Here is a 27417-nt window from a genome sequence, read left to right as displayed (position 1 = left end):
GCAATAACATATACACTATATATGCATAAGTATGTGGACACCCCTTCAAATGATTGGATTCAGCTATTTCAGCCACACCCGTTGTTGAAAGGTGTATAAAATCGAGCACACCGCCATGCAATCTCCATAGACAAACATTGTCAGTAGAATCGTCTTACTGAAGAGCTCAGTGACTTTCAACGTGGCACCGTTATAGGATGCCACCTTTCCAAGTCAGTTCGTCACATTTCTGCTCTGCCAGAGCTGCCCCGGTCAATTGTAAGTGTTGTTATTGTGAAGTGGAAATGTCTAGGAGCAACAGCTGCTCAGCCGCGAAATGGTAGACGACACAAGCAGCTGCAAATAAGCACTTGCAATGCCAAGTGTCGGCTGGAGTGGCGTAAAGCTCGCCGTCATTGGATTCTGGAGCAGTGGAAAAGCATTCTCTGGAGTGATGAATAATGCTTCACCATCTAGAAGTCCGACGGATGAATCTGGGTTTGGAGGATGCCAGAAGAACGCTACCTGACCTAATGTATAGTGCTAACTGTAAAGTTTGGTGGAGGAGGAATAATGGTCTGGGGCTGTTTTTCATGCTTCGGGCTACAGCATACAATGACATTCTGGACGATTCTGTGCTTCAAACTTTGTGGCAACAGTTTGGGGAAGGCGCTTTCCTGTTTCAGCATGACAGTGCACAAAGCGAGGTCCATAGAGAAATGGTTTGTTGAGATTGGTGTGGAAGAACTTGACTGGTCTGCACAGAGCCCTGACCTCAACCCCATCGAACACCTTTGGGATGAATTGGAACGCCGGCTGTGAGCCAGGCCTAATCACCCAACATCAGTGCCCAACCTCACTAATGCTGTTGTTGCTGAATGGAAGCAAATCCCTGCAGCAATGTTCCAAAATCTAGTGGAAAGCCTTTCCAGAAGAGTGGAGGATGTTGCAGCAAAGGGGGCCAACTCCTTATTAATGCCCATGATTTTGGAAAGAGATGTTTGACGAGCAGGTGTCCAAATACTTTTGTATGTAGTGTACTTTGTATTCCCAAGTGTTTCCTTTATTTTGGCAGTTACCAGTATGCCTACAGTTGGGAAGGCTACAGCATAGAAACAATTTCCTAATGCCCTGCACCTGGCTTTATACGTCTGGCTTTATACTAAAGAGCCTTACCTTTCAGGGGGTAACAAGCAGTCACTGACAAATACCTGCTCATATTATTTTCCCTCTTTGAGAGAATTGATCGAGCATACTTAGCCCCGTGAGGGCTGTGATTGGCTCTCCATCTGTGTGTGAGCACAGTGGCTGTATAAAACCCCAACTGTAGGAGATTTCACCAAGACACAGCATACCACTGAAACACTGAGAGGACTAACAGTCATACTTACAGACTTCTCCTCTTAACTCCAAACCACTGCAAATCATTCTCCTAGATTTGGATTGAGCAAACATACAACATGTGTAAGGGATTAGCAACACTGCCAGCAACCTGCTTAAAAAGGTAAGATGGTTATTCTACTTTGTTAGCATGTTGTTGTAGATCACTATCAACATGTATGGAACATGTATTGAGTTGTATGGAAGAGGATAAATGCAACAGTAACAGTTGGAAAATGCTAGGTTTAAAATTTGATGCAACAAAAGTAATGCAACATGTCATGTGAGATTCTAACCATTGAAAGATGTCATGTCTGTGCTGCAATGGGATATTTTCAGACAGTAATGTATGTTGAATACGAGCCTTGTGTGCCAGGAATCTTGGTTCTGTTATACAGTAAGTGCATTACATATAATAGGACACACGACTGTGAGATGTTTTAATACATTCTGTAGGCAAACATTACCCACTCTCTCTCCTCCCTCAGTGCCAAAGACATCAAACACAAGATTGGCTTTCTGCTCCAGAAGCCTGAGTTTCCAACAGACCAGAAACAGGTCAAAGAGAAGACGACTGCTGTCAAGAGGTGAGTGTACAGGAGAATAGTGACACTTTGAATGTATTGATTTATTTATAAAGGACATCTCTTTGAGATTAAGGATCTATTTTACCAGGGAGACCTGTTAAATGTGAGCAGCAAATAAAATCTTGATGCTCATTATCATACAGACTGAACAAAAATATTAACACAAGTGTTGGTGCCATGTTTCGTGAGCTGAAATAAAAGATCCAAGAAATGTTCCAAAAGCACAAAAAGCTGATTTCCCTCAAATGTTGTGCACAGATTTGTTTACATCCCTGTTAGTGAGCATTTCTCCTTTGCCAAGATAATCCATCTACCTGACAGGTGTGGCATATCAAGAAGCTGATTAAACAACACGATCAATACACAGGTGCACCTTGTGATAGGGATAATAAAAGGCCACTCTAAAATGTGCAGTTTTGTCTCACAACACAATGCCACAGATGTCTGAAGTTGAGGGAACATGCAATTGTGATGATGACTGCAGGAATGACCACCAGAACTGTGGCCAGAGAATTTTATGTTGATTTCTCTACCATAAGTCGCGACCAAACTCTTTCTGATTGGCAAGGCCTGGATCCCCAGTGGGTGGGCCTATACCTTCCCACCCATGTCTGTGCCCCTGCCCAGTCATGTGAAATCCATAGATTAGGGCCAAATTAATTTATTGCAATTGACTGATTTCCTTATATGAGCTGTAACTCAGTAAAATCTTTGAAATTGTTGCATTTATATATCATAGATAAAATAGCCTTCAGACTCCATTAAATTAATTTATCACACCATGGGGAATAATGCTCTCAAGGCAATACCCATTGTACACGTGGGTAAATAGGTTTTAATGCAGGGCTACACCTAGGTTTTGATTTACATTTGGTTAAGTTGTCAACTCACGTGAATTCAACGTGAAATAAACAAAACATGTCACCATGTCCTTGTATTTAGGTGAAAGGTTGGGTGAAAATACTAAATTCCCTTACCTCCAATCAGCTTTCAACATTGATTCAACATCATCACATTTATTTTTGTTGTTGAAATGACGTGGAAACAAAGTTGATTCGACCAGTTTTTGCATCTGTTGTCCCTAAACTATTTAGCATAGACAATATCCAGCCTGACTTTTTATTTCATTAGCACAAAATCTAATCAGTGCCCTCATGAGAAAAAACGAACACAACCCTTAATTGCAACCTCACAGTTTGCATTAATATTGATCAACTTTGATAATCTGATTGTAGCCAATGTAGGTGAACTCATTTTACTTTGAGTTCAAAAATGTAAATGGTGCTTTCAGTAAAAAACAAATCCTTTAATATAAAGCATTCTGTCATTGCATTTGCCTAGTCGCATACAGTTCAGCAGAAGCATTTTTAGGATTTACACGTGTAGTGGGAAAATCTTAGGCCTACAAGACAGGATAATACTACACACATTTTAATACTACACAAATTATCAAAATTAGTGGCTACTCTGACACTGTCAAACAGATAAATATAAACGCATCTAAGGCTAAGTTCATTGTTGAAAATAGGATCCTACGATTCTAAGATGAATTTAGCCTTAAGATGATTTTGAGATAACGAACCTTGACCTGGCCCAGGGCCAGGGCCAATAAAAAGAAGGGAAACACACAGATTGTACAATATATAACTATTATACAGTGCATTTGGAAAGTATTCAGACCGCTTGACCTTTGCCACATTTTGATACGTTACAGCCTTATTCTAAACGTTATAAAATTGTTGTTTTTTTCTCATAAATCCACACAAAATACCCCACGATGACAAAACTAAATGTTGCAAATGTATAAAAAATTAAACGAAATATCAGATTAACATAAGTATTCAGACCCTTTACTCAATACTTTGTTGAAGCACATTTGGCAGCAATTACAGCCTTGAGTCTTCTTGGGTATGACGCTACAAGGTTGGCATACCTGTATTTGGGGAGTTTCTCCCATTCTTCTCTGCAGATCATCTCAAGCTCTGTCAGGTTGGATGGGGTGCGTCACTGCACTGTTTAACAGCTCTCTCCAGAGATGTTTGATCGAGTTCAAGACCGGGCTCTGGCTGGGCCACTCAAGGGCATTCAGGGACTCGTCCCGAAGCCACTCTTGAGTTGTCTTGGCTGTGTGCTTAGGGTTGTTGTCCTGTTGGAAGGTGAACCTTCACCCCAAATCAAATGTTATTTGTTAAATGCGCTGAGTACAACAGGTACAGGTAGACCTTACAGTCTAAATATTCACATTTCCAGAAACAAGTCTCTTACCTTTGCCGCTTGCTATAGACCTCCCTCTGCCCCCAGTTGTGCCCTCGATACCATATGTGAATTGATTGCTCCCTATCTATCTTCTGAGCTCGTGCTACTAGGTGACCTAAACTGGGACATGCTTAACACCCCGGCCATCCTACAATCCAAGCTTGATGCCCTCAATCTCACACAAATTATCAATGAACCTACCAGGTACAACTCCAATTCTGTAAACACGGGCACTCTCATAGATGTCATCCTAACCAACTCGCCCTCCAAATACACCTCTGCTGTTTTCAATCAAGATCTCAGCAATCACTGCCTCATTGCCTGCATCCGTAATGGGTCTGCGACCAAACGACCACCCCTCATCACTGTCAAACGCTCCCCAAAACACTTCTGCGAGCAGGCCTTTCTAATCGACCTGGCCGGGGTATCCTGGAATGACATTGACCTCATCCCGTCAGATGATGCCTGGCTATTCTTTAAAAGTGCCTTCCTCACCATCTTACATAAGCATGCCCCATTCAAAAAATGTAGAACTAGGAATAGATATAGTCCTTGGTTCACTCCAGACCTGTCTGCCCTTGACCAGCACAAATATACACAGGCAGTTAGGAAAGCTAAGGCTAGCTTTTTCAAACAAAAATTTGCATCCTGTAGTACTAACTCAAAAAAGTTCTGGGAAACTGTAAAGTCCATGGAGAATAAGAGCACCTCCTCCCAGCTGTCCACTGCTCTGAGGCTAGGAAACACGGTCACCACTAAATCCACTATAATTGAGAATTTCAATAAGCTTTTCTCTACGGCTGGCCATGCTTTCCACCTGGCTACCCCTACCCTGGTCAACTGCCCGGCACCCTCCACAGCAACCCGCCAAAGCCCCCACCATTTCTCCTTTACCCAAATCCAGATAGCTGATGTTCTGAAAAATCTGGACCCTTACAAATCAGCCGGGCTAGACAATCTGGACCCTCTCTTTCTAAAATGATCTGCCAAAATTGTTGCAACCCCTATTACTAGCCTGTTCAAGGTCTCTTTCGTGTCGTCTGAGATTCCCAAAGATTGGAAAGCTGCCGCGGTCATCCCCCTCTTCAAAGAGGGAGACACTCTAGACCCAAACTGCTACAGACCTATATCTATCCTACCCTGCCTTTCTAAGGACTTCGAAAGCCAAGTTAACAAACAGATTACTGACCATTTCGAATCCCACCGTACCTTCTCCACTATGCAATCTGGTTTCAGAGCTGGTCATGGGTGCACCTCAGCCACGCTCAAGGTCCAAAACAACATCATAACCGCCATCGATAAGAGACATTACTGTGCAGCCGTATTCATTGACCTGGCCAAGGCTTTCGACTCTGTCAATCACCACATTCTTATTGGCAGACTCGACAGCCTTGGTTTCTCAAATGATTGCCTCGCCTGGTTTACCAATTACTTGTCCGATAGTGTTCAGTGTGTCAAATCGGAGGCCCTGTTGTTCGGACCTCTGGCAGTCTCTATGGGGGTGCCACAGGGTTCAATCCTCGGGCCGACTCTCTTCTCTGTATACATCAATGATGTTGCTCTTGCTGCTGGTGATTCTCTGATACACCTCTACGCAGACGACACCATTCTGTATACTTCTGGCCCCTCTTTGGACAAACTAACCTCAAGACGAGCTTCAATGCCATACAACTCTTAAATGCAAGTAAAGCGAAATGCATGCTATTCAACCGATCACTGCCCGCACGTGCTCGCCCGTATCTGCCCGTGCATGCTCGCCCTGCTCTGACTTAGAATACGTGGACAACTACAAATACCTAGGTGTGTGGTTAGACTGTAAACTCTCCTTCCAGACTCACATTAAGCATCTCCAATCCAAAAATTGGCTTCTTATATCGCAAAAAAGCATCCTTCACTCATGCTGCCAAACATACCCTCGTAAAACTGACCATCCTACCGATCCTCGACTTCGGTGATGTCATCTATAAAATAGCCTCCAACACTCTATTCAACAAACTGGATGCAGTCTATCACAGTGCCATCCGTTTTGTCACCAAAGCCCCATACACTACCCACCATTGCGACCTGTACGCTCTCGTTGGTTGGCCCTCGCTTCATACTCGTCGCCAAACCCACTGGCTACAGGTTATCTACAAGTCTCTGCTAGGTAAAGCCCCACCTTATCTCAGCTCACTGGTCACCATAGCAGCACCCACTCGCAGCAGGTATATCTCACTGGTCACCCCCAAAGCCAATTCCTCCTTTGGTCGTCTTTCCTTACAGTTCTCGTCTGCCAACGACTGGAACGAACTGCAAAAATCTCTGAAGCTGGAGACTCATATCTCCCTCACTAGCTTTAAGCACCAGCTGTCAGAGCAGCTCACAGATCACTGCACCTGTACATAGCCCATCTGTAAACAGCCCATCTATCTACCTACCTCATCCCCATACTGTATTTATTTATTTATCTTGCTCCTTTGCACCCCAGTATCTCTACTTGCACATTCATCTTCTGCACATCTACCATTCCAGTGTTTTACTTGCTATATTGTAATTACTTCGCCACCATGGCCTATTTATTGCCTTATCTTACCTCATTTGCACTCACTGTATATAGACTTTTTGTTTTCTTTTGTTCTACTGTATAATTGACTGTTTTGTTTATTCCATGTGTAACTCTGTGTTTCTGTCGCACTGCTTTGCTTTATTTTTGCCAGGTCGCAGTTGTAATTGAGAACTTGTTCTCAACTAGCTTACCTGGTTAAATAAAGGTGAAATAAAAAAATAGATATATTTTTTAATTATTAGTTATTTTTCTTTTTTTTCTACTTATCTATTCTTTTACTTAACACTTATATTTCTTAAAAATGCATTGTTGGTTAAGAGCTTGTAAGTAAGCATTCACTGTATTTTATTTTATTTTTTACACAGCTCACAGTTACACATGGAATAAACAAGCGTACAGTCAATAACACAATAGAAAAAAAGAAAGTCTATATACAGTGTGTGCAAATGACATGAGGTAAGGCAATAAATAGACCATAGTAGCAAAGTAATTACAATTTAGCAGATTAACACTGGAGTGATAGATGAGCAGATGATGGAGTGTATAAGTAGTGATACTGGTGTGCAAAAGAGCAGCAAAGTAAATAAAAACAATGTGGGGATGAGGTAGGTAGATTGGGTGGGCTATTTACAGATGGACTATGTACAGCTGCAGCGATCGTTTAGCTGCTCAGATAGCTGATGTTTAAAGTTAGTGAGGGAAATGTAAGTCTCCAAATTTAAGGGCAGCAGTAAAATAACAGTAGCAAGGCCATAAACAGGGGGTACCGGTACAGAGTCATTGTGCGGAGGCACAAGTTAGTCGAGGTAGTTGAGGTAATATGTCATACAGCCGAGAAGAACAATTGGATATCAGAGCGGTGGTAACTCACCAGCACTACCAGCATTACGACCAGGAATACGACTTTCCCGAAGCGAATCCTTTGTTTGCACCCCCCAGGGAAATTTAAAGGATTCCAGAGTCCTGCTCCTTGAAAGCAGCAGCTCTACCCTTTAGCTCAGTGCGGATGTTGCCTGTAATCCATAGCTTCTGGTTTGGGTATGTACTGTACGTACGGTCACTGTGGGGATGACGTCATCGATGCACTTATTGATGAATCCAGTGTCTGATGTGGTGCAATCCTCAATGTCATAGGAGGAATCCCAGAACATAGTCCTGTAGCTTAGCATCTGCGTCATCTGACCACTTCTGTATTGAGCGAGTCACCTGTGCTTCCTGCTTTAGTGTTTGCTTGTAAGCAGGAATCAGGAGGATATAATTATAGTCAGATTTGGTGGTCTAGAGTTTTTTTCCCTGGTTGCACATTTAACATGCTGATAAAAATGAGGTAAAACAGATTTAAGTTTCCCTGCATTGAAGGCCCTGGCCACTAGGAGTGACGCCTCTGGATGAGTGTTTTCCTGTTTGCTTATGGCATTATACAGCTCATTGAGTGCGGTCTTAGTGCCAGCATCGTTTGCGGCGGTAAATAGACAACTACAAAAAATAGATAAACTCTCTTGGTAAATAGTGTGGTCTACAGCTTATCATGAGATACTCTACCTCAGGTGAGCAAAACCTAGAGACTTTGATAATATTCGATTTTGTGCACCAGGTGTTTACAAATATACACAGACCCCCACCCCTTGTCTTACCGGAGGCAGCTGTTCTGTCTTGCCGATGCAGCGAAAACCACACCAGCTGTATGTTATCCATGTTGTCATTCAGCCACAACTAGTGAAACATAAGATATTACAATTAATGTCCCGTTGGTAGGATATTCGTGATCGTAGCTCATCCATTTTGTTATTCAATGATTATACGTTGGCTAATAGGACTTATGGTAGAGGCAGATTATCCACTCGCCGTCGGATCCTGACAAGGCACCCCAACCTACGTCCCCGATATCTCCATCTCTTCTTCATGAGAATGACGGGAATTTGGGCCTTGTTGGGTGTCTGAAGTAAATCATTCATATCCGACTCGTTAAAGAAAAAATCTTTGTCCAGTACGAGGTGAGTAATCTCTGTCCTGATATCCAGAAGCTCTTTTCGGGCATAAGAGACAGTGGTAGAAACATTAAATACAAATAACGTGAAAAAACACAATAGCACAATTGGTTAGGACCCCATAAAATGGCATCCATCTCCTCCGTCGCCATAATTTTCATGGTTCTTAGCAGGTTTTCTGGAGCAGGTTTTCATCAAGGATCTCTCTGTACTTTGATCTGTTCATCTTTCCCTCGATCCTGACTAGTCTCCTAGTCCCTGCCGCTGAAAAACATCCCCACAGCATGATGCTGCCACTCCCCTACTTCATCGTAGGGATGGTGCCAGTTTTCCTCCAGACGTGGTGCTTGGCATCTAGGCCAAAGAGTTTAATTTTGGTTTCATCAGGCCAGAGGATCTTGTTTCTCATGGTCTGAGAGTTCTTTCGGTACCTTTTGGCAAACTCCAAGTGGGCTGTCATGTGCCTTTTACTGATGAGTGGCTTCCGTCTGGCCACTCTACCATAAAGGCCTGATTGGTGGAGTGCTGCAGAGATGGTTGTCTTTCTGGAAGCTTCTCTGGAGCTCTGTCAGAGTGACCATCAGGTTCTTGGTCACCTCCCTGACCAAGGCCCTTCTCCCCTGATTGCTCAGTTTGGCCAGGCGGCCAGATCTAGGGGGTCTTGGTGGTTCCAAACTTCTTCCATTTAAGAAACATGGAGGCCACTGTGTTCCTGGGGACCATCAATGCATTTTTTGGTACCCTTCCCCAGATCTGTGCCTCGACACAATCTTGTCTCGGAGCTCTACGGACATTTCCTTTGTAACATAACAAAATGTGAAAAAAGTCAAGGGGTCTAAGTACTTTCTGAATCTACTGTATACTGCAGTAGGCTACTAAATCAACTTTCCAGTGGCACTGACTCATTCAATGATGAAGATAACATGAATATGCGTAGCCTAGGCCAGAGCTACTTTGAAATACAGTTCTGTTCATCCGAGTTGTTGAGAAAAAAAATGGTGGCTTCTACTGACAGATATCATTCATAGCCATCTATTTACCACCACAGACCGATGCTGGCACTAAGACTGTACACAACCAACTCTATAAGGCCATAAGTGTAACAGTTTAACTTTACGTCCGTTCCCTCGCCCCGACCCGGGCGCGAACCAGGGACCCTCTGCACACATCAACAACCGTCACCCACAAAGCATCGTTACCCATCGCTCCACAAAAGCCGCGGCCCTTGCAGAGCAAGGGGAACCACTACTTCAAGGTCTCAAAGCGAGTGACGTAACCGATTTGAAACGCTATTAGCGTGCACCACCGCTAACTAGCTAGCCATTTCACATCCGTTACATAAGCAAACAAGAAGATGCTCACCCAGAAGCGGCGCAATCTCAATCGCACTCCACACTGCCCTTTCCCACCTGGACAAAAGGAACAACTATGAGAGAATGCTGTTCATTGACTACAGCTCAGCATTCAACACCATAGTGCCTACAAAGCTCATCACTAAGCTAAGGACTAAACACTTCACTCTCTAACTGTATCCTGGACTTCCTGATGGGCCAACCCCAGCTGGTAAGGGCAGGCAACAACATGTCTGCTACGCTGATCCTCAACAAGTGGGTCCCTCAGGGGTGTGTAGCCCTCCTGTTCTCCCTGTTCACCCACGACTGTGTGGCCAAACATGACTCCAACACCATCAAGTTTGCTGACGACACAACAGTGGTAGGCCTGATCACCGACAATGATGAGACAGCCTATAGGGAGGAGGTCAGAGAACTGGCAGTGTGGTGCCAGGACAAAAACCTCTCCCCTCAATGTGAGCAAGACAAAGGAGCTGATCGTGGACTACAGGAAATGGCGGGCTGAGCAGGCCATTAACATCAACTGGGCTGTAGTGGAGCGGGTCTAGGGTTTCAAGTTCCTTGGTGTCCACATCACCAACGCTCTATAGTGGTCCAAACACACCAATATGGTCGTGAAGAGGGCATGACAAAACCTTTTTCCCCTCAGGAGACTGAAAAGATTTGGCATGGGTCCCCAGATCCTCAAAGTTCTACAGCTGCACCATCGAGAGCATCCTGACCGGTTGCATCACCGCCTGGTATGGAAACTGCTCAGCATCTGACCGTAAGGCGCTACAGAGGGTAGTGCGTATGGCCCAGTACATCACTGGGGTCAAGCTTCCTGCAATCTAAGACCTATATAATAGGCAGTGTCAGAGGAAAGCCCATAAAATTGTCAGACTCCAGTCACACAAGTCATAGTATGTTTTCTCTGCTACCGCACGGCAAGCGGTACCGGAGCGCAAAGTCTAGGACCAAAAGGCTCCTTAACAGCTTCTATCCCCAAAGCATAAGACTGCTGAACAATTAATCAAATGGCCACATTGACCCCCACCCCCCTCCCTTCCATTTGTTTTGTACACTGCTGCTTCTCGCTCTTGATTATCTATGCATAGTCACTTCACCCCTACCTACATGTACAAATTACCTCTAACCTGTACCCCCGCACACTGAGTCGGTACCGGTACCCCCTGTATATGGCCTCGTTATTGTTATGTTGTTACTTTTTATCATTTTTTACTTGAGTTTATTTGGTAAATATTTTCTTAACTCTTCTTGAACTGCGCTGTTGGTTTAGGGCTTGTAAAGTAAGCATTTCACTTTGTTTTCGGAGCATGTGATTTGCATTTGATTTGATTTCCCTTTTCAGCAGTAGGCATATGCTTTCCAAACCTTTATCCCGCAATTTTATTTTGAATTGAATTGTATTTGCGAAAGGTCTTTCGCTATACACTGACAGTGAGAAATAAAATCCATGGAAATAGAATCCGTAGAACAAAGTGCCCTTTCAAGTCAAGACTGACAGCCATTTTAAGAATACCCATGAGTATACCAGTCAAATTATCAGGGTGAGGTTCCAAAATCCTTTTCCAGCTAGCACATTTGGTTCCTTGGAAATTGTGGGAACTGTTCATTTTTGCCTATTTCAAAGGAAACAAGCATTCATTAAGATCAGTTGTGGCCAATTAGTGGGCACGACCAACAAATCTAACACATTTAACAAGATAGAAGATAGATTGTTTTTAAATAACATTCTTAGAACATTATTTGAATGTTACTGATGTTTTCTTGTGGTTTTATGTTCTGAGAAAGTATTTAAATTGAACCATGAGGAAACCTGCAGAAAACTTTATGCTGAAGTACTGGAATTCCCACAGAAGTCTGTTTTTCAACCTTCTCTGAACGTTCTGAGAACATGACTTTACAAAGAGCCATGAAGAATCCTGTAGTAAACATTATACTGAAGTACTGATATCCACACAGAAGAACGTTGCTTCTTAACGTTCTCTGAATGTTCTGAGAACATGACTTTAAATAGGACCATGAGGAAACCTGTAGGAAACGTTATGGGAAGGTTGTATGCAAAATAACCATAGGACAAATGGTTGGTAACGTATTAGCTCAAAGAGTTGTATAATATTATAAAATGTTGGTTACTCATTAGCTCAAAGAGGTGTATAATTAAAAAGGCCCGAGGGGGTGTGGTATTTGGCCAAAATACCACAGCTAAGGGCTGTTCTTAGGCACGACACAACACGGAGTAGCTGGATACAGCCCATAGACGTGGCATACTTGCCACATACCACAAACCCCCGAGGTGCCTTATTGCTTTTATAAACTGGTTACCAGCGTAATTATGGCAGTAAAAATACATATTTAGTCATACCCGTGGTATATGGTCTATTATAAACTAGGTGGTTTGAGCACTGAATGCTGATTGGCTGACAGCAATGGTATATCAGATCGTACACCACGGGTTTGACAAAAACATGTATTTATACTGCTGTAATTTATGTTGGTAAACAGTTTATAATAGCAATAAGGTACCTCAGGATTTGTGGTATATGGCCAATATACCACAGCTAATGGTTGTGTCTAATCACTCCGTGATGCGTTGTGCGTAAGAACAGCACTTAGCCGTGGTATATTGGCCATATACCACACCCCCCCGTGCCTTATTGCTTAAATATACCACAGCTTTCAGCCAATCAGCATTCAGTGCTCGAACCACCCAGTTTATAATGTTATAAAATGGTTGGTTACTCATTAGCTCAAATAGGTGAGTAATGTAAATAAGTGGTTGGTTACTCAATAGCTCGAAGAGGTGCATCTGGTGTGGCTGATGCTCATGGAAAATACAGTAGTCAAATACAGTATGTCCTGTTGTAAAGAACATTATGTAAGATGATATTACATCTACTGGTAGGCTATCATTAAAATACAGGTCATCAGCAATATGCAGGTCAAGAACTGTGGGATATCACACAGATGTACTGAAATATTAATAATATTATTGTTTCTCCCAGTAATACAGGTGTACAGTATAATAATTGTTATTTCTCTGGTTTTAGAGTTTCACCTGCTGATTTGGAGAAATGGAAGCTGTCCTTCAACAACCTGATGAATTGTGAAGGTGAGTTTCTCACAAATCAAAGAGACATCTTTAGAATACTGAAGGATTGGGGAGTCGATCTTGCTCAAATGTTATGGTGGTTTACTGAATTGAAAAGATCTATTGATTTTGAATTTAATTGAAGATGGAATTCCTGAATCTCTGACAAAACTCTACCATGACCTATTACCAAGTCAGACCACGGAACAACATTTCTTAAAAACTTGAGTGACATTTGTATCTCCCTCACCTCCTCTCCCCCTGCCTCTCTGACCCCAACTCAATTACATTCAATGGGCTTTATCACTCTCTAGGGTTCTGTTTAAAGACTGATGTCATAATGCCTGTGTGGGCTGTAGGGTACTTGTGGGTTTAGCTGTGTGCAGTTGGGGACTTCAGCCAGCTCTCCGGATACGTTTTCATGCTCTGGACATGTGCTATGTGTCTAGAGGATATGCTGGGTAGCCCCTAGACGCCTGCTGCTCTGCTCCCTCCCTGTGTGTGTGTGATGCGCTGGATGAACCAGAATTCTCAGTCCCCGCAGTTATATCCACGCGGCGGGAGGGTTTAGGGTCATTAAATATTGTGTGGATGAAGGGCGGGTGGGTGGTGGTCAGGTTGAATAAATGGAAAACAATGCATACACAAAATCTATAAATGTAAATTCTTGTGAAATTCATATCTATAAGCTACATAGTTTGTTCATTATTTTATCTGGCATTAGTGCCTAACTGTACACATGTCAAATACACACCAATCGCCAAATGCATTTGGGAACTTGGGAAGAAAAAGTTAACTGTCACGGCCGTTTAAAGGAGTGGACCAAGGCGCAGCGTTTTGAGCGTACATACTTATTTACTGATGTCGCTAACAAAAAAAAAAAGAAATATCAAACCGACACGTGACGCCAACGTAGTGCATCCAGGCAACTAACAAGGACAACTCCCCACAAAACCAAGTTGGAAAATGGCAACCTAAATAGGCTCCCCAATCAGAGACAACGATAAACAGCTGTCTCTGATTGGGAACCCATCCAGGCCAACATCAACCTAATTACCCCTAGACAATACAAATCCCCATAGATAACAAAAAACCCTAGACAAGAAAAACCCATAGAAAATACAAAAACTAAACAAACCACCCTAGTCACACCCTAACCTAATAAAAAATAAAAAAAAACAAATATAACAAGTCAGGGCGTGACATTAACGACGATCCACTGAGGCAAAAATAAAAATGTTGGATTTGTATTCAAGAAGAGAAAAGCTGTGAAATGGAGAGTTGACTTGAAAACAAAGAGAAGGGAGGGACTGAACAGCAATGTTTGGGAAAGATTTGGTGAAAAGAGGATGATAGCAGTGCCAACTATGTTTTGTGTGATGATTGTATGGCGCTATACAAATTCCACTGTCACAAGACGGGGACTGCAACATCAAGGGAACTGTAGTCTCATATGGGTTAAATGGAATAGTAGCCAAACTGAAATCTGGACATCTGACTGTAGGTTTATAACCTCTCACATAGCCTAATATAATATTAGGCTAACTTCTGCAGGATTAAGCATTTATTGCTGTAAAATTATACTTTGATTGAAAAAAAATATAGGAGAAATTCTGACAATTTTTAACAATTATCTCTGGTAGCCAACCCCCCAAAAATAAAACTACACCACTGATCTTGAGAGAAGTAATGCATGGTTATGGACCATCTGTAAAGGTGCTATCTTTATCAGCATCATTAAAGATAATAGTATTTCAAACACATAAAATATGCTTCCAAGGTGAACTGAAATCTTAACATAAACATGTTGAGTGGTTTTCACAGCTTTTAATTTCCTTAAAACCGGTCAAACGGATGTAATTTTCACATTTTGCATGGAATTTTTATTGCATTTTTTTCCCTGTCCCTAAACATCTTTGCTTTGAAAAGATGAAAGAATTTACCATGTCAATTAGATTGAAGCATTAATTTCATCGATTTATGACATTCTGAGCAAGTGTTTATTTAGTTTTCTAGGATAAGAAGTAATGACAGAAGAGAAGATGCATGTAGACAAGTTGACTAACAAATAACCAACCAAAATGTTGGAAATTATAAGCAGAAAAAATTCTGTGCCCCCTTTCAAAAAATCGTTCCGCCGTCTCTGACTCTACAACACATTTTCTATATTTGCGGGTTAGTGCCGGGTGCGGGGCTCAGATTTCCACTTTATCACATACAGTTGAAGTTGGAAGTTTACATACACTTAGGTTGGAGTCATTAAAACTTGTTTTTCAACCACTCAACAAATTTCACGTTAACAAACTATAGTTTTGGCAAGTCGGTTAGGACATCTACTTTGTGCATGACACAAGTAATTTTTCCAACAATTGTTTACAGACAGATTATTTCACTCATACTTCACTGTATCACAATTGCAGTGGGTCAGAAGTTTACGTACTGTAAGTTGACTGTGCCTTTTAAACAGCTTGGAAAATTCCAGAAAATGATTTCATGGCTTTAGGAGCTTCTGATAGGCTAATTGACATCAATTGAGTCAATTGGAGGTGTACCTGTGGATGTATTTCAAGGCCTACCTTCAAACTTAGTGCCTCTTTGCTTGACATCACGGGAAAATCAAAAGAAATCAGCTAAGAAGAAATATAGACCTCCACAAGTCTGGTTCATCCTTGGGAGCAATTTCCAAACGCATGAAGGTACCACGTTCATCTGTACAAACAATAGTACGCAAGTATAAACACCATGGGACCACGCAGCCGTCATACCGCTCAGGAAGGAGATGCGTTCTGTCTCCTAGAGATTAATGTACTTTGGTGCGAAAAGTGCAAATCAATCCCAGAACAACAGCAAACGACCTTGTGAAGATGCTGGAGGAAACAGATACTTTTGTATCTATATCCACAGTAAAACAAGTCTTATATCGACATAACCTGAAAGGGCGCTCAACAAGGAAGAAGCCACTGCTCCAAAACTGCCATAAAAAAGCCAGAGTACGGTTTGCAAATGCACATGGAGACAAAGATCGTACTTTTTGGAGAAATGCCCTCTGGTCTGATGAAACAAAAATGGAACTGTTTGGCCATAATGACCATCGTTATGTTTGGAGGATAAAGGGGGAGGCTTGCAAGCCGAAGAACACCATCCCAACTGTGAAGCACGGGGGTGGCAGCATCATGTTGTGGGAGTGCTTTGCTGCAGGAGGGACTGGTGCACATCACAAAATCGATGGCATCATGAGAAAGGAAAATTATGTGGATATATTGAAGAAACATCTCAAGGCATCAGTCAGGAAGTTAAAGTTTGGTTACAAATGGGTCTTCCAAATGGACAATGACCCCAAGCATACTTCCAAAGTTGTGGCAAAATGGCTTAAGGACAACAAAGTCAAGGTATTGGAGTGGTCATCCCAAAGCCCTGACCTCAATCCCATAGAACTTTTGTGAGCAAAACTGAAAAAGTATGTGCGAGCAAGGAGGCCTACGAACCAGACTCAGTTACACCAGCTATGACAGGAGGAATGGGCCAAAATTCACCCAACTTATTGTGGGAAGCTTGTGGAAGGCTACCCGAAACGTTTGACCCAAGTTAAACAATTTAAAGGCAATGCTACCAAATACTATTGAGTGTATGTAAACTTCTGACCCACTGGGAATGTGATGAATGAAATAAAAGCTGAAATAAATCATTCTCTCTATTATTCTGACATTTCACATTCTTAAAATAAAGTGGTGATTCTAACTGACCTAAGACAGGGAATTTTTACTTGGATTAAACATCAGGAATTGTGAAACTGAGTTTAAATGTATTTTGCTAAGGTGTAGTTAAACTTCCGACTTCAACTGTATATTCTGGTAGTTGGGTTATTAGCAGTTGCGGGCAGGTGCTGGTGAACAAACAGTGTGTGTGCTGACAGTCCCTGTGGTATCAGGCTGTGTGTGGGGACACCTTGTGGGGACACCTTGGGGGGACACCATATATAATTTGTATATGTCCAGCACCCATTTCGTATGATATGTTACTAATTACAATTCGTGATATATTTGACCAATTTGCAAAATGTACAATATGTTACGAATTTGCGAAACGTGCTATATGTTACGAATTAGCAAAATGTATGATATGTTATGAATTCCAACTAGGTTGCTAACGTTAGCTAGGCTAGGGGTTAGGGTTAAGTTCAGGGGTTAGGGCAAGGGTTAGCTGACATGATAAGTAGTTGAAAGTAGCTATAAAGTAGTAAGTAGTTGAATTTGCTAATTAGCTAAAATGCTAAAGTTATCCGTAATGAGATTTGAACTCACAACCTTTGGTTTGCTAGATGTTTGCCTTATATGGCTAACCAACCACCATACTTTTGTTTTTGCCTCAATAATCATCTGTCTTATGTAGCCATACCAAACGTATCATAGTTTTTACTTTTTCTATGTTACGTCTAGTCTGAGACCAGGCTGGGACACAGAGCAGGAGCAACGCCTCCTGAGAACCATCCAGGCCTTGACCGTCACCACTGACTCCCTACAGAGGGATTCTCTCTCACTCCCTCTCACTCTCTCTCACTCTCTCTCTCTCTCTCACTCTCATTCTCTCTCTCTCTCACCTTCTAATAGAGAAAAGCAGTTAGGATTTGTTTAATAGTGTGTGGTTTCATATCGAACACTCAACCCAGCACCCTGGAAATATCTCTGGATGTTACACATGCTAAGTAAGAGGATCTGAGACTGACCTAACCTCTTTCTCTGTTTGTTTGTCTGTCTGTCTATCAGGTGGTCGTACTGTGTTTACTGCGTTCCTGAAGTCAGAGCTCAGCCAGGAGAACTTGGAATTCTGGAACGCTTGCGAGGAATACAAAAAGTCTGCCCCAAACAAGATGGCGGTCAAAGCTAAAGAGATCTACGAACAGTACATTGAGGCAGACTCTCCAAATGAGGTCAAATGGGAATATTGATTGGCATGTTTATGGCTTTTTAAAATTATTATATTTCATTATTTAACCAGACAAGACAGAATAAATTCTTATTTACAATGACGGCCTGAACATATGCAAATATTATGCTAACAAGAGCAACACAACCTATACCAACTGAGAGCCACTCACAAAAGATGGTTTAAACTATAATTTTTATAGCATCATATAATTTTGATTTCTATGAATTTGAGAGTGGTTACATCCCCATCCCCATCCCTAATTTTTTCACCGAAACAGAGCACGCTTTGTTATTGTTTCAACTGAGGATTTCCCCTTCAATGAGTCCCCCCTTTCGAAAAACACCTGTAATTTTTCCTTTGGGATTGTCCTTTTGGATTTTTATAGCACTTTTGTGGCACATTTTGTTGATACAGTATCCATGGTTATTTGCATTACTTTTACAGTGTATATCTCTTTTTCCCTCTCCCTATCAGGTGAACCTGGACTCAGCAACGCGAGAGGAGACCAGACAGAACCTGTCTATTGCCGGCTTATCCTGTTTCGATGACGCCCAGCAGAAGATCTTCACTTTGATGGAGAAAGACTCATACAGAAGGTTCCTCCACTCCAAACTGATCCAGGATCTGTCCCTGTTGAGCACCACCACCCCACTCTGTGCACTGAAGAAGATAGGAGGGAAAATAGGCTGTTCTGAGAACAGATGTGGTGCATAGATGGAGATGGAGAGAGAAATAAGGACGGATTGAAGAATGTGTAAAATTGTGTCAATCTGTGAGGGAAAGAGCAGGTAGTCTTGAAGAGAAAACATTATGAGTGGGTGGGGTTTTATTTTTTCTGTCCATTGTTCTAGATAACTATTTCAAGACGCATCACAAATAGATTATTTTTGAGACGAGGGGACGATTGGAGAGGGAGAGAACTGTCAGATGTAATTTTTCAGGAGAAATATGCTCCTGAAAGGATGCTCCTTTCTCTGATTTTCATTGTTGTGCGAGGGTCTGCTTTCTTTACACGGAATATCTTCCAGATCTCTAAAAATATTCAAATGGTTCAAACAAGCATTTAGGTATTTCACCCTGGTTAGTTCCCTGTGTCCCCTCTGTCTGGCTTTAATTAAGGGCTCCATGCTAAGTCATGCTTAAACACCAATAATGAAAATGCACTTCTTCAAACTGAGTGTTAAATTAGATTATAGTTTCTGAATGGATTGGTGTTAAAAGCTTCTTTCACCTGACTGATGTTTTTGTTTGACTCTGTTTTTCTGTCTTTACTTGACCTGTGGCCAGTTCATGCCCTGCTAAGGTGTAACTCAACAACAAAGTCATGACCAGGTGATGTTTTGATTCACAACACAGGGAGAAACAATCTGGAATTACTTCTCTATCCACCCCTAACAGACACACACAGACACGCACACACTCCCATTTGAGTAATTCAGCGACTTGCTTCAGCTGATCCTTTCCTGATGTGCTTATGAAGTAAACCTATTGATACTTTATCATTATATGGTTATTGGTAATGCTATTGATATCATTATATGGTTATTGGTAAAGCTATTGATATTGTATCATTATATGGTTATTGGTAATGCTATTGATATCATTATATGGTTCTGTAAGTTTTGTTAAAACATTACTCCTACTCGTCTCCAATGATGATGGCTAAATATTTATTATATAATAATCATCTTCATATTTATTTTCTTGTTTTCTTGACACGTTTATTCATTTATTTGTGAATAAAACAATGCATCAACAGAGTTGGTTACTTACTTTCATTCATTTATCCAAGTGAACGAAAGGCCAATACTGTAAAATGTACCAGTTTCGGAAACATACATATCCTAATATCAGCACACTAGCTGTACGTATTCTATTTAAGGCAATATGCAGTTTCCTACGACCATGTATTCCAATCATTGCATTGCCCTGTATAAACTGAATACATCACCACAAAAAAATTCTGATTTAATTAGTTCATCTGTTGATAAACAGAGAAACGGGATGACAGAGAGTTACAGACACTAGATTAAACTACTTGAAACTATGGACTGCTCTCAGTATAAATATTGATTTTACCTCCCACTGCATAGGTCACTGTGCCAGTGACAGAAGATATGCTCCAGTACACACTATTCCAACTAGTTTATTACCAGTACTGCAGCTTTAATGTGGAAAAGACAGTATTTACATACATACAACTTGGCATAAGAGTTGGGCAAAAATAGAAGTCGCAACTGTAGAGAAGACTAGGTTCACTCACTCTTTGCTACTCCAATACGTAGTCTTGACCCGTCCTATAACAAGCCATATTTAGAAAGATAAGGTCTTACGTCAGTGGCCTAATGCAGATCACGTCAATTTAAAGGTTATTTGTCTGTCACTGAAAGCACTTGTGTGAGCAGCAAACAACGAGTGGACATACAGTATTTAAAAAAAGTAATTTTAAGGTTACCTTTCGCACAGCTCTCATGGGTGCCAACAACAGTCAGGGTAATTTGTTTGGCCATTAAAGCTTGTTTATTCAGAACCACACTGAAGATACACTATAAGACTAAAAGAATATGGACACCCCTTCATATAAATGGATTCGGCTATTTCAGCCACACCTGTTGCTGACAGGTGTATAAAATGGAGCACACAGCCATGCAATCTCCAAAATGTTGCTTGATTGGTTGTTAGGCTATAGCTGGCCAAAATTAGGCTACATGAAAATTGCAATACTGTTAATATAACCGTCTGTTAGTGTGGGTTTTCAGTAAATGTATGTCAATCACAAAGCTGCATTTCATCTGCATTTCCTGCGGTACAGGAATATTCTCAACAACAAAAGTGTGATCAAATCTGTACCCACTTTTAATCCAATGTTACATAAATATTCTCTTGGTGAGTCTAAATTCTAACTTCAATTGACAAAATAAGGGAAAATATGCTGAAATATTAGTACAGCCAAGATAGTGTGATCATGCTGCCAACCTGGTTGTAGCAGAAGAATGAGTCTGTGCAGATTTAGATAGCTAACTAGTGTGAATGGATCTGGATTGACTAAGCAGAGGAAAATGGGTCTGGGCTGATATTTACAGGTACAGTATAATCGGTAGCCTGAGGTGGTTGTTGGATGACGCAGGAGAAGGCCTGTCAACTATATACTGTCTAACGGAGCTATTACAAGGGACTACACAGGCGGCCTCGACATGACCTGTGTACAATACATATGTCAGATACTTTCAAATACTTAGAGATATTTAAGGTAGTTTAGCTTGATTTAGCTGGAGTATGCTCTTTTGGAACTATTCCATTGGTAATTACTGTAAATCTCGGCCAGCTCAACTATTTGACCCAGGTCTGGCTCCAAGAAACATAAAAAGGTTTAAGCTTAGACTTTTACTGAACAATCTGATAGATGTTTGGCATTGACTCTGAGCTCTTTACTGAAAATAAGAGTGAGCCTTCATTGCATCTAGCTGATGAAAAGCGGAGGCCTGACATATACGCTATACACAGAGAGCTGCAGATGTTGAGCATGTGTGTGTAAAAGACCTTATCTTTCAAACAGTCCGTGAAGCACATAATCACACACACACAGGGCCGGATTAATGCAGTGGCTTACCGGGTATGAAGCACCTGGGCCCAAAAAGAATAGTAAAAAAAAAACGCATGGAATTTATACAGCATACAATATATTATATATACAGTATACACTACCGGTCAAAAGTTTTAGAACACCTACTCATTCAAGGGTTTTTCTTTATGACAAGAGTGTGCAAAGCTGTCAAGGCAAAGGGTGGCTACTTTGAAGAATCAAAAATCAAAAATATATTTTTATTTGTTAAACACTTTTTTGGTTACTACATGATTCCATATGAATTATTTCATAGTTTTGATGTCTTCTCTATTATTCTACAGTGTAAAAAATAGTAAACAAAGAACAACTCTTGAATGAGTAGGTGTGTCCAAACTTTAGACTGGTACAGTATACACACAGTTGAAGTCGGAAGTTTACATACATCTTAGCCAAATACATTTAAACTCAGTTTTTCACAATTCCCGACATTTAATGCTAGTAAAAATTCCCTGTCTTAGGTCAGTTTGGATCACCACTTTGTTTTAAGAATGTGAAATGTCCGAATAATAGTAGATATTAGGATTTATTTCAACTTTTATTGCTTTCATCAAATTCCGAGTGGGTCAGAAGTTTACATACACTCAATTAGTATTTGGTAGCATTGCCTTTAAATTTTTTTTAAAATTTTTAAAAATAAATTTGACCCCCTTTTCTCCCCAATTTTCGTGGTATCCAATCGCTAGTGATTACTATCTTGTCTCATCGCTACAACTCCCGTATGGGCTCGGAAGAGACGAAGGTCGAAAGCCATGTGTCCTCCGAAGCACAACCCAAACAAGCCGCACTGCTTCTTAACACAGCGCGCCTCCAACCCGTAAGCCAGCCGCACCAATGTGTCGGAGGAAACACCGTGCACCTGGCCCCCTTGGTTAGCGCATACTGCGCCCGGCCCGCCACAGGAGTTGCTGGAGCGCGATGAGACAAGGATATCCCTACCAGCCAAACCCTCCCTAACACGGACGATGCTAGGCCAATTGTGCGTCGCCCCACGGACCTCCCGGTCGCGGCCGGCTGCGACAGAGCCTGGGCGCAAGCCCAGAGACTCTGGTGGCGCAGCTAGCGCTGCAATGCAGTGCCCTAGACCACTGCGCCACCCGGGAGGCCTTAAATTGTTTAACTTGGGTTAAACATTTCGGGTAGCCTTCTACAAGCTTCCCACAATAAGTTAGGTGAATTTTGACCCATTCCTCTTGACAAAGCTGGTGTAACTGAGTCAGGTTTGTAGGCCTCCTTGCTCGCACATACTTATTCAATTCTGCCCACACATTTTCTATAGGATTGAGGTCAGGGCTTTGTGATGGCCTCTCCAATCCCTTGACTTTGTTGTCCTTAAGCCATTTTGCCACAACTTTGGAAGTATGCATGGGGTCATTGTCGATTTGGTAGACCCATTTGTGACCAAGCTTTAACTTCCTGACTGATGCTTTAAGATGTTGCTTCAATATATCCACATCATTTTCCAGCCTCATGATGCCATCTATTTTGTGAAGTGCACCTGTCCCTCCTGCAGCAAAGCACCCCCAAAACATGATGCTTCCACCCCCATGCTTCACGATTGGAATGGTATTCTTCGGCTTGCAAGCCAACCCCTTTTTCCTCCAAACATAACGATGGTCATTATGGCCAAACAGTTCAATTTTTGTTTCATCAGACCAGAGGGCATTTCTCCAAAAAGTACGATCTTTGTCCCCATGTGCAGTTGCAAACCTTTGTCTAGCTTTTTTTATGATGGTTTTGGAGCAGTGGCTTCTTCCTTGCTGAGCAGCCTCTCAGGTTATGTCGATATAGGACTCGTTTTACTGTGGATATATATACTTTTGTACCTGTTTCCTCCAGCATCTTCACAAGGTCCTTTGCTGTTGTTCTTGGATAGATTTGCACATTTCGCACCAAAGTACGTTCATCTCAGAATGCATCTCCTTCCTGAGAGGAATGACGGCTGCATGGTCCCATGGTGTTTATACTGCGTACTATGGTTTGTACAGATGAACGTGGTACCTTCAGGCATTTGGAAATTGCTCCCAAGGATGAACCAGACTTGTGGAGGTCTACATTTTCTTCTGAGGTCTTGGCTGATTTCTTTTGATTTTCCCATGATGTCAAGCAAAGAAGTACTGAGTTTGAAGGTAGGCCTTGAAATACATCCACAGGTACAACTCCAATTGACTCAATTGATGTCAATTAGCCAACCAGAAGATTCTAAAGCCATGACATCATTTTCTGGAATTTTCCAAGCTGTTTAAAAGGCGCAGTCAACTTAGTGTATGTAAACTTCTGACCCACTGGAATTGTGATACAGTGAATTATAAGATAAATAATCTGTCTGTAAACAATTGTTGGAAAAGTACTTGTGTCATGCACAAAGTAGATGTCCTAACCGACTTGCCAAAACGATAGTTTGTTAACAAGAAATTTGTGGAGTGGTTGAAAAATAGGTTTTAATGACTCCAACCTAAGTGTATGTAAACTTCCGACTTCAACTGGACATATATATATATATATATATATATATATATATATATATACATTGAGTGTACAATATATTAAGGATTACTTTCTCTTACCATGACATAGACTGACTAGTTGAATCCAGGTGAAAGCTATGATCCCTTATTGATGTCATTTCTTAATTCATTAGAGTCAACATGGGCCAGCATCCCTGTGGAAGGCTTTCGACACCTTGTAGAGTCCATGCCCTGAGAAAATTATTACATTCTGAGTGCAAAAGGAGGTGGACGTTGGGGAGGGGGGGGGGGGGTCTGTCTGTGTATTGCTTCATTGGCATCAGTAATTGTTTGTTTGAATTCAAGACCAGATTGATCTCAGTTGGTCAGTGTCTGAGTAGCCACTCATTTCGACCATCTGTGTGGTATTAAAAAATATTCAGCTGTCTTTTGTCCGGTAAATGACACAGAATTGCATGAAATGCGTTTTTAAAATGCCATGTTTTTTCTGGCCTTGCTAAATAAGGTTCCCCATATGTGGAAATCCTAATAACACCTCTGCTCAACTGTAGCCTATTCCACATGGCAAATGTTATTATAGCTCTATTTTAAGGTATTTTTCATTCAACTGTAAATTTACCACGCATCGAATTGCATCTTGGTACATGGATTTGTTTACAGATAATTACGGTGTGCCAGGAAGTGGGGGAGCTATAAATAATTCAAAACCCTGGGACCTATGATTTCTCACACTCACACAGACAGTAAGTGACTGTCTCTGGAACAGCAGTGAAGTAATCAATCAAGTGTAGAATTGTGTAACACTGTTCCCTTACCACGAGGCCACACAATGTGTTTCAGACATTCCAGATAGCTCAAAACGTATGTTTCTTAGAGCTTGGGGAGAGCGTGGTTGTCCTATGGTTCTTTTTCATATAACCTTCCCAGAAGTTTCTGGGAAAGGTGCAGGACAGTTGCTTGGTTTTAGAACACTTTAAGGAACTTAACAAAAAAACGGATTTCATTACAGAATTTTTCCTAAAGATTCACAGATGGTTATATGTCATTTCATTTTAGGTAATTTTCTAGCCATGTTCTCCAAATTGTTTGACATTGGGAATGTTCTGAAAAAGTTCACAGAACTTTAAGAAACAACATTCTTCTACAAACAACAACATACAGACGCACACAAACATCCACAACATCCCCCCTGTCCAGACCCACCTGTTCACACCCCCTTCTCCAGTCCCCACATCACTCTCCGCCACATAGCCTCAAACTGCACCATTTTGTTTCTCTCCATAGCCCATGCATTTTCAACATTTAGATAATAAAGAATTTCCGGGTTGGTTGATTTTCTCTTTTTAAGTATATGTTTTTTTTAAATGATTGACGACAAAAGTATCGTCCAATCCGTCAGGTATCTCATTGCAACCTCATATGCCATGTCTTGAAATATGCAAACAAACGGATTAAAAGTAAATTGACATTATACATTCGGTGGGAATTCGATTACTTCAGCATGTTTCCCACGGGTTTCCTCAGAGCCCCACATTTTTGAGCTCCACCTGTATACCTGTTTGGATGTTATTTTTACATTAACATGTGTCACATATCAGTTTGCAAGAAAAAGTAACAAAAAAAATCTGTGAGTTAATAAAGCCGCATACAAACATGATAATTTTTTTGCTTTCTTGAGTAAGGCAGCTCCAAATTGGAGGTGTTTCAGTCTAGCTCAGTGCTTTCTGTGGTGGTGGTGGGGCAGTCAGCGGAAAATACAGAGCATAGGGGTTGGTAATGTTCTCTAGTTGGCTCAGTGTTCTGTCACTCATGGGGACACTACGTCAATGCAAAATCTACGGGGAGAGATAAAATATTCAAGCCCCTTGTGTGCTGCCATTGAGTTACATTAGAAGTGCCAATCCAAGAAGGCTCAAGGTCATTGGCCACATATAAAATGAAATCAAATCACGTTATATCTACAGTAGCTTTGATTGGACTCATGTGAACATCATTCTTTCAAAATCTTAGCTAGTAAGCTAGCAGTCGTCATCATGAATCAAGTCGACAATCTACTGGCAAATTCTTTTCAACCCTTGTCATATAAAGAGAAATTATGAAGAGAAATTATAGATAAAACATATCGGTGCTCATCGGCCATTGGACATAAACATTGCACAACAAGTTGGAAATCACAAATTCAATAATGAGTGGTTTGGAAGGCTAACTGCAAGCATTGCAAAGCAATCACTAGTCTGCTATTCAGTGGAGTGGATGAGTGTACAAGCTTAAAAGGATAACAATTTTATTGTATGCTGCTGAATACATGATTTAATATGCCAGGGAGATGTATACTGTAGCTAAGAAAGTAATACTAAGTGTATGTTGTGTAGTAAGCTGTTCGTAGCCCATGTCCCTCACCCTAATAACTGGGTCCCTTTTCCCTTATAATTTAGCCTATTGTTCTGACTTGGTGGTGCACATGTAGCCTATAGCCTGTTTTAGAGAAATGTAATCATTGAATACTGTAAGAGCTCTCATTGTCTGCTTATATGCCCCCTTTATTTATCCTACGGTTCGGAAATGGTGTGCAGGGAGAACACTGTAAGAACGGCCCATGTTCTGAATTATGTTGCTGTACATTTCAAAAGTGCTGAACAAATAGTTATGTAGACTACATCCGTCCTCGCTCGCTCATTAATGTCTTAATCGAAATAACGGATTGCATCTTATCCAATCATCGTCCCCTTATGCCATAGTTTGTACATCTCAATTGTCAGTAGAAACAACATTTGTTTAAGCAAGTCAGTCATATCAGCTACGTTTTTTTAAAGGCAGTAAATGATGCTGAATGAACTGCTTTGCTGCCAGACAAGGCTTCGCTGATAGCCAGGTATAACAGTGTTAAGGTGTTGGGACTGCTGTTGGGACTCTGCTGTTAGGACAGCTTTATGTAGGCCCTAACAGTTTGTGGGCACAGTTTGTCACCGTTATAGTCCAATTAATGTATTGTTTAGTATTGTGTTGTGTTGTGTAGTGGCTTTGCTGGCATGCATAAAAACATACATATATTTTTTTGCTACCATGATTTACATGCTAAAACTGTCGCTTGACTTAAGCAATGTTCTCAGAACATTCAAAAAATGTATGCTTTCTGTCAGTTCTTGGCGATATTCCTGGAATGTTCTAAAAAATGGAATTCTACACATTAACATCAATAAGCTCAGTGCCCACTTATTGG

General features: G+C 41.3%; 1 protein-coding gene across 1 annotated transcript; it reads left to right on the top strand.

The window, feature by feature from the left end:
* Nucleotides 1-1336: 1336 nt before the first annotated feature.
* On the top strand, nucleotides 1337-19867 carry rgs4 (regulator of G protein signaling 4). Its single transcript, XM_055944151.1, has 5 exons — nucleotides 1337-1483; nucleotides 1848-1946; nucleotides 13141-13202; nucleotides 17945-18108; nucleotides 18582-19867. The coding sequence occupies exons 1-5, from the start codon at nucleotides 1440-1442 to the stop codon at nucleotides 18819-18821; spliced, it is 609 nt and encodes a 202-aa protein (XP_055800126.1). The 5' UTR covers nucleotides 1337-1439; the 3' UTR covers nucleotides 18822-19867.
* The last annotated feature ends 7550 nt before the right edge of the window (nucleotides 19868-27417 follow it).

The sequence above is a fragment of the Salvelinus fontinalis genome, chromosome 14 (assembly GCF_029448725.1).
Source record: "Salvelinus fontinalis isolate EN_2023a chromosome 14, ASM2944872v1, whole genome shotgun sequence".
Lineage (NCBI taxonomy): Eukaryota > Metazoa > Chordata > Actinopteri > Salmoniformes > Salmonidae > Salvelinus > Salvelinus fontinalis.
The sequence above is the reverse complement of the archived record's forward strand: the minus strand, read 5'-3'. Positions and strand labels throughout refer to the sequence as shown.

Coding starts and splice junctions, on each gene's coding strand:
- rgs4 (XM_055944151.1), top strand. CDS start 1,440: ATGTGTAAGGGATTAGCAACACTGCCAGCAACCTGCTTAAAAAG. Junction 13,203..17,944: donor CAACCTGATGAATTGTGAAG/GTGAGTTTCTCA, acceptor TCTGTCTATCAG/GTGGTCGTACTGTGTTTACT. Junction 18,109..18,581: donor AGGCAGACTCTCCAAATGAG/GTCAAATGGGAA, acceptor TCTCCCTATCAG/GTGAACCTGGACTCAGCAAC.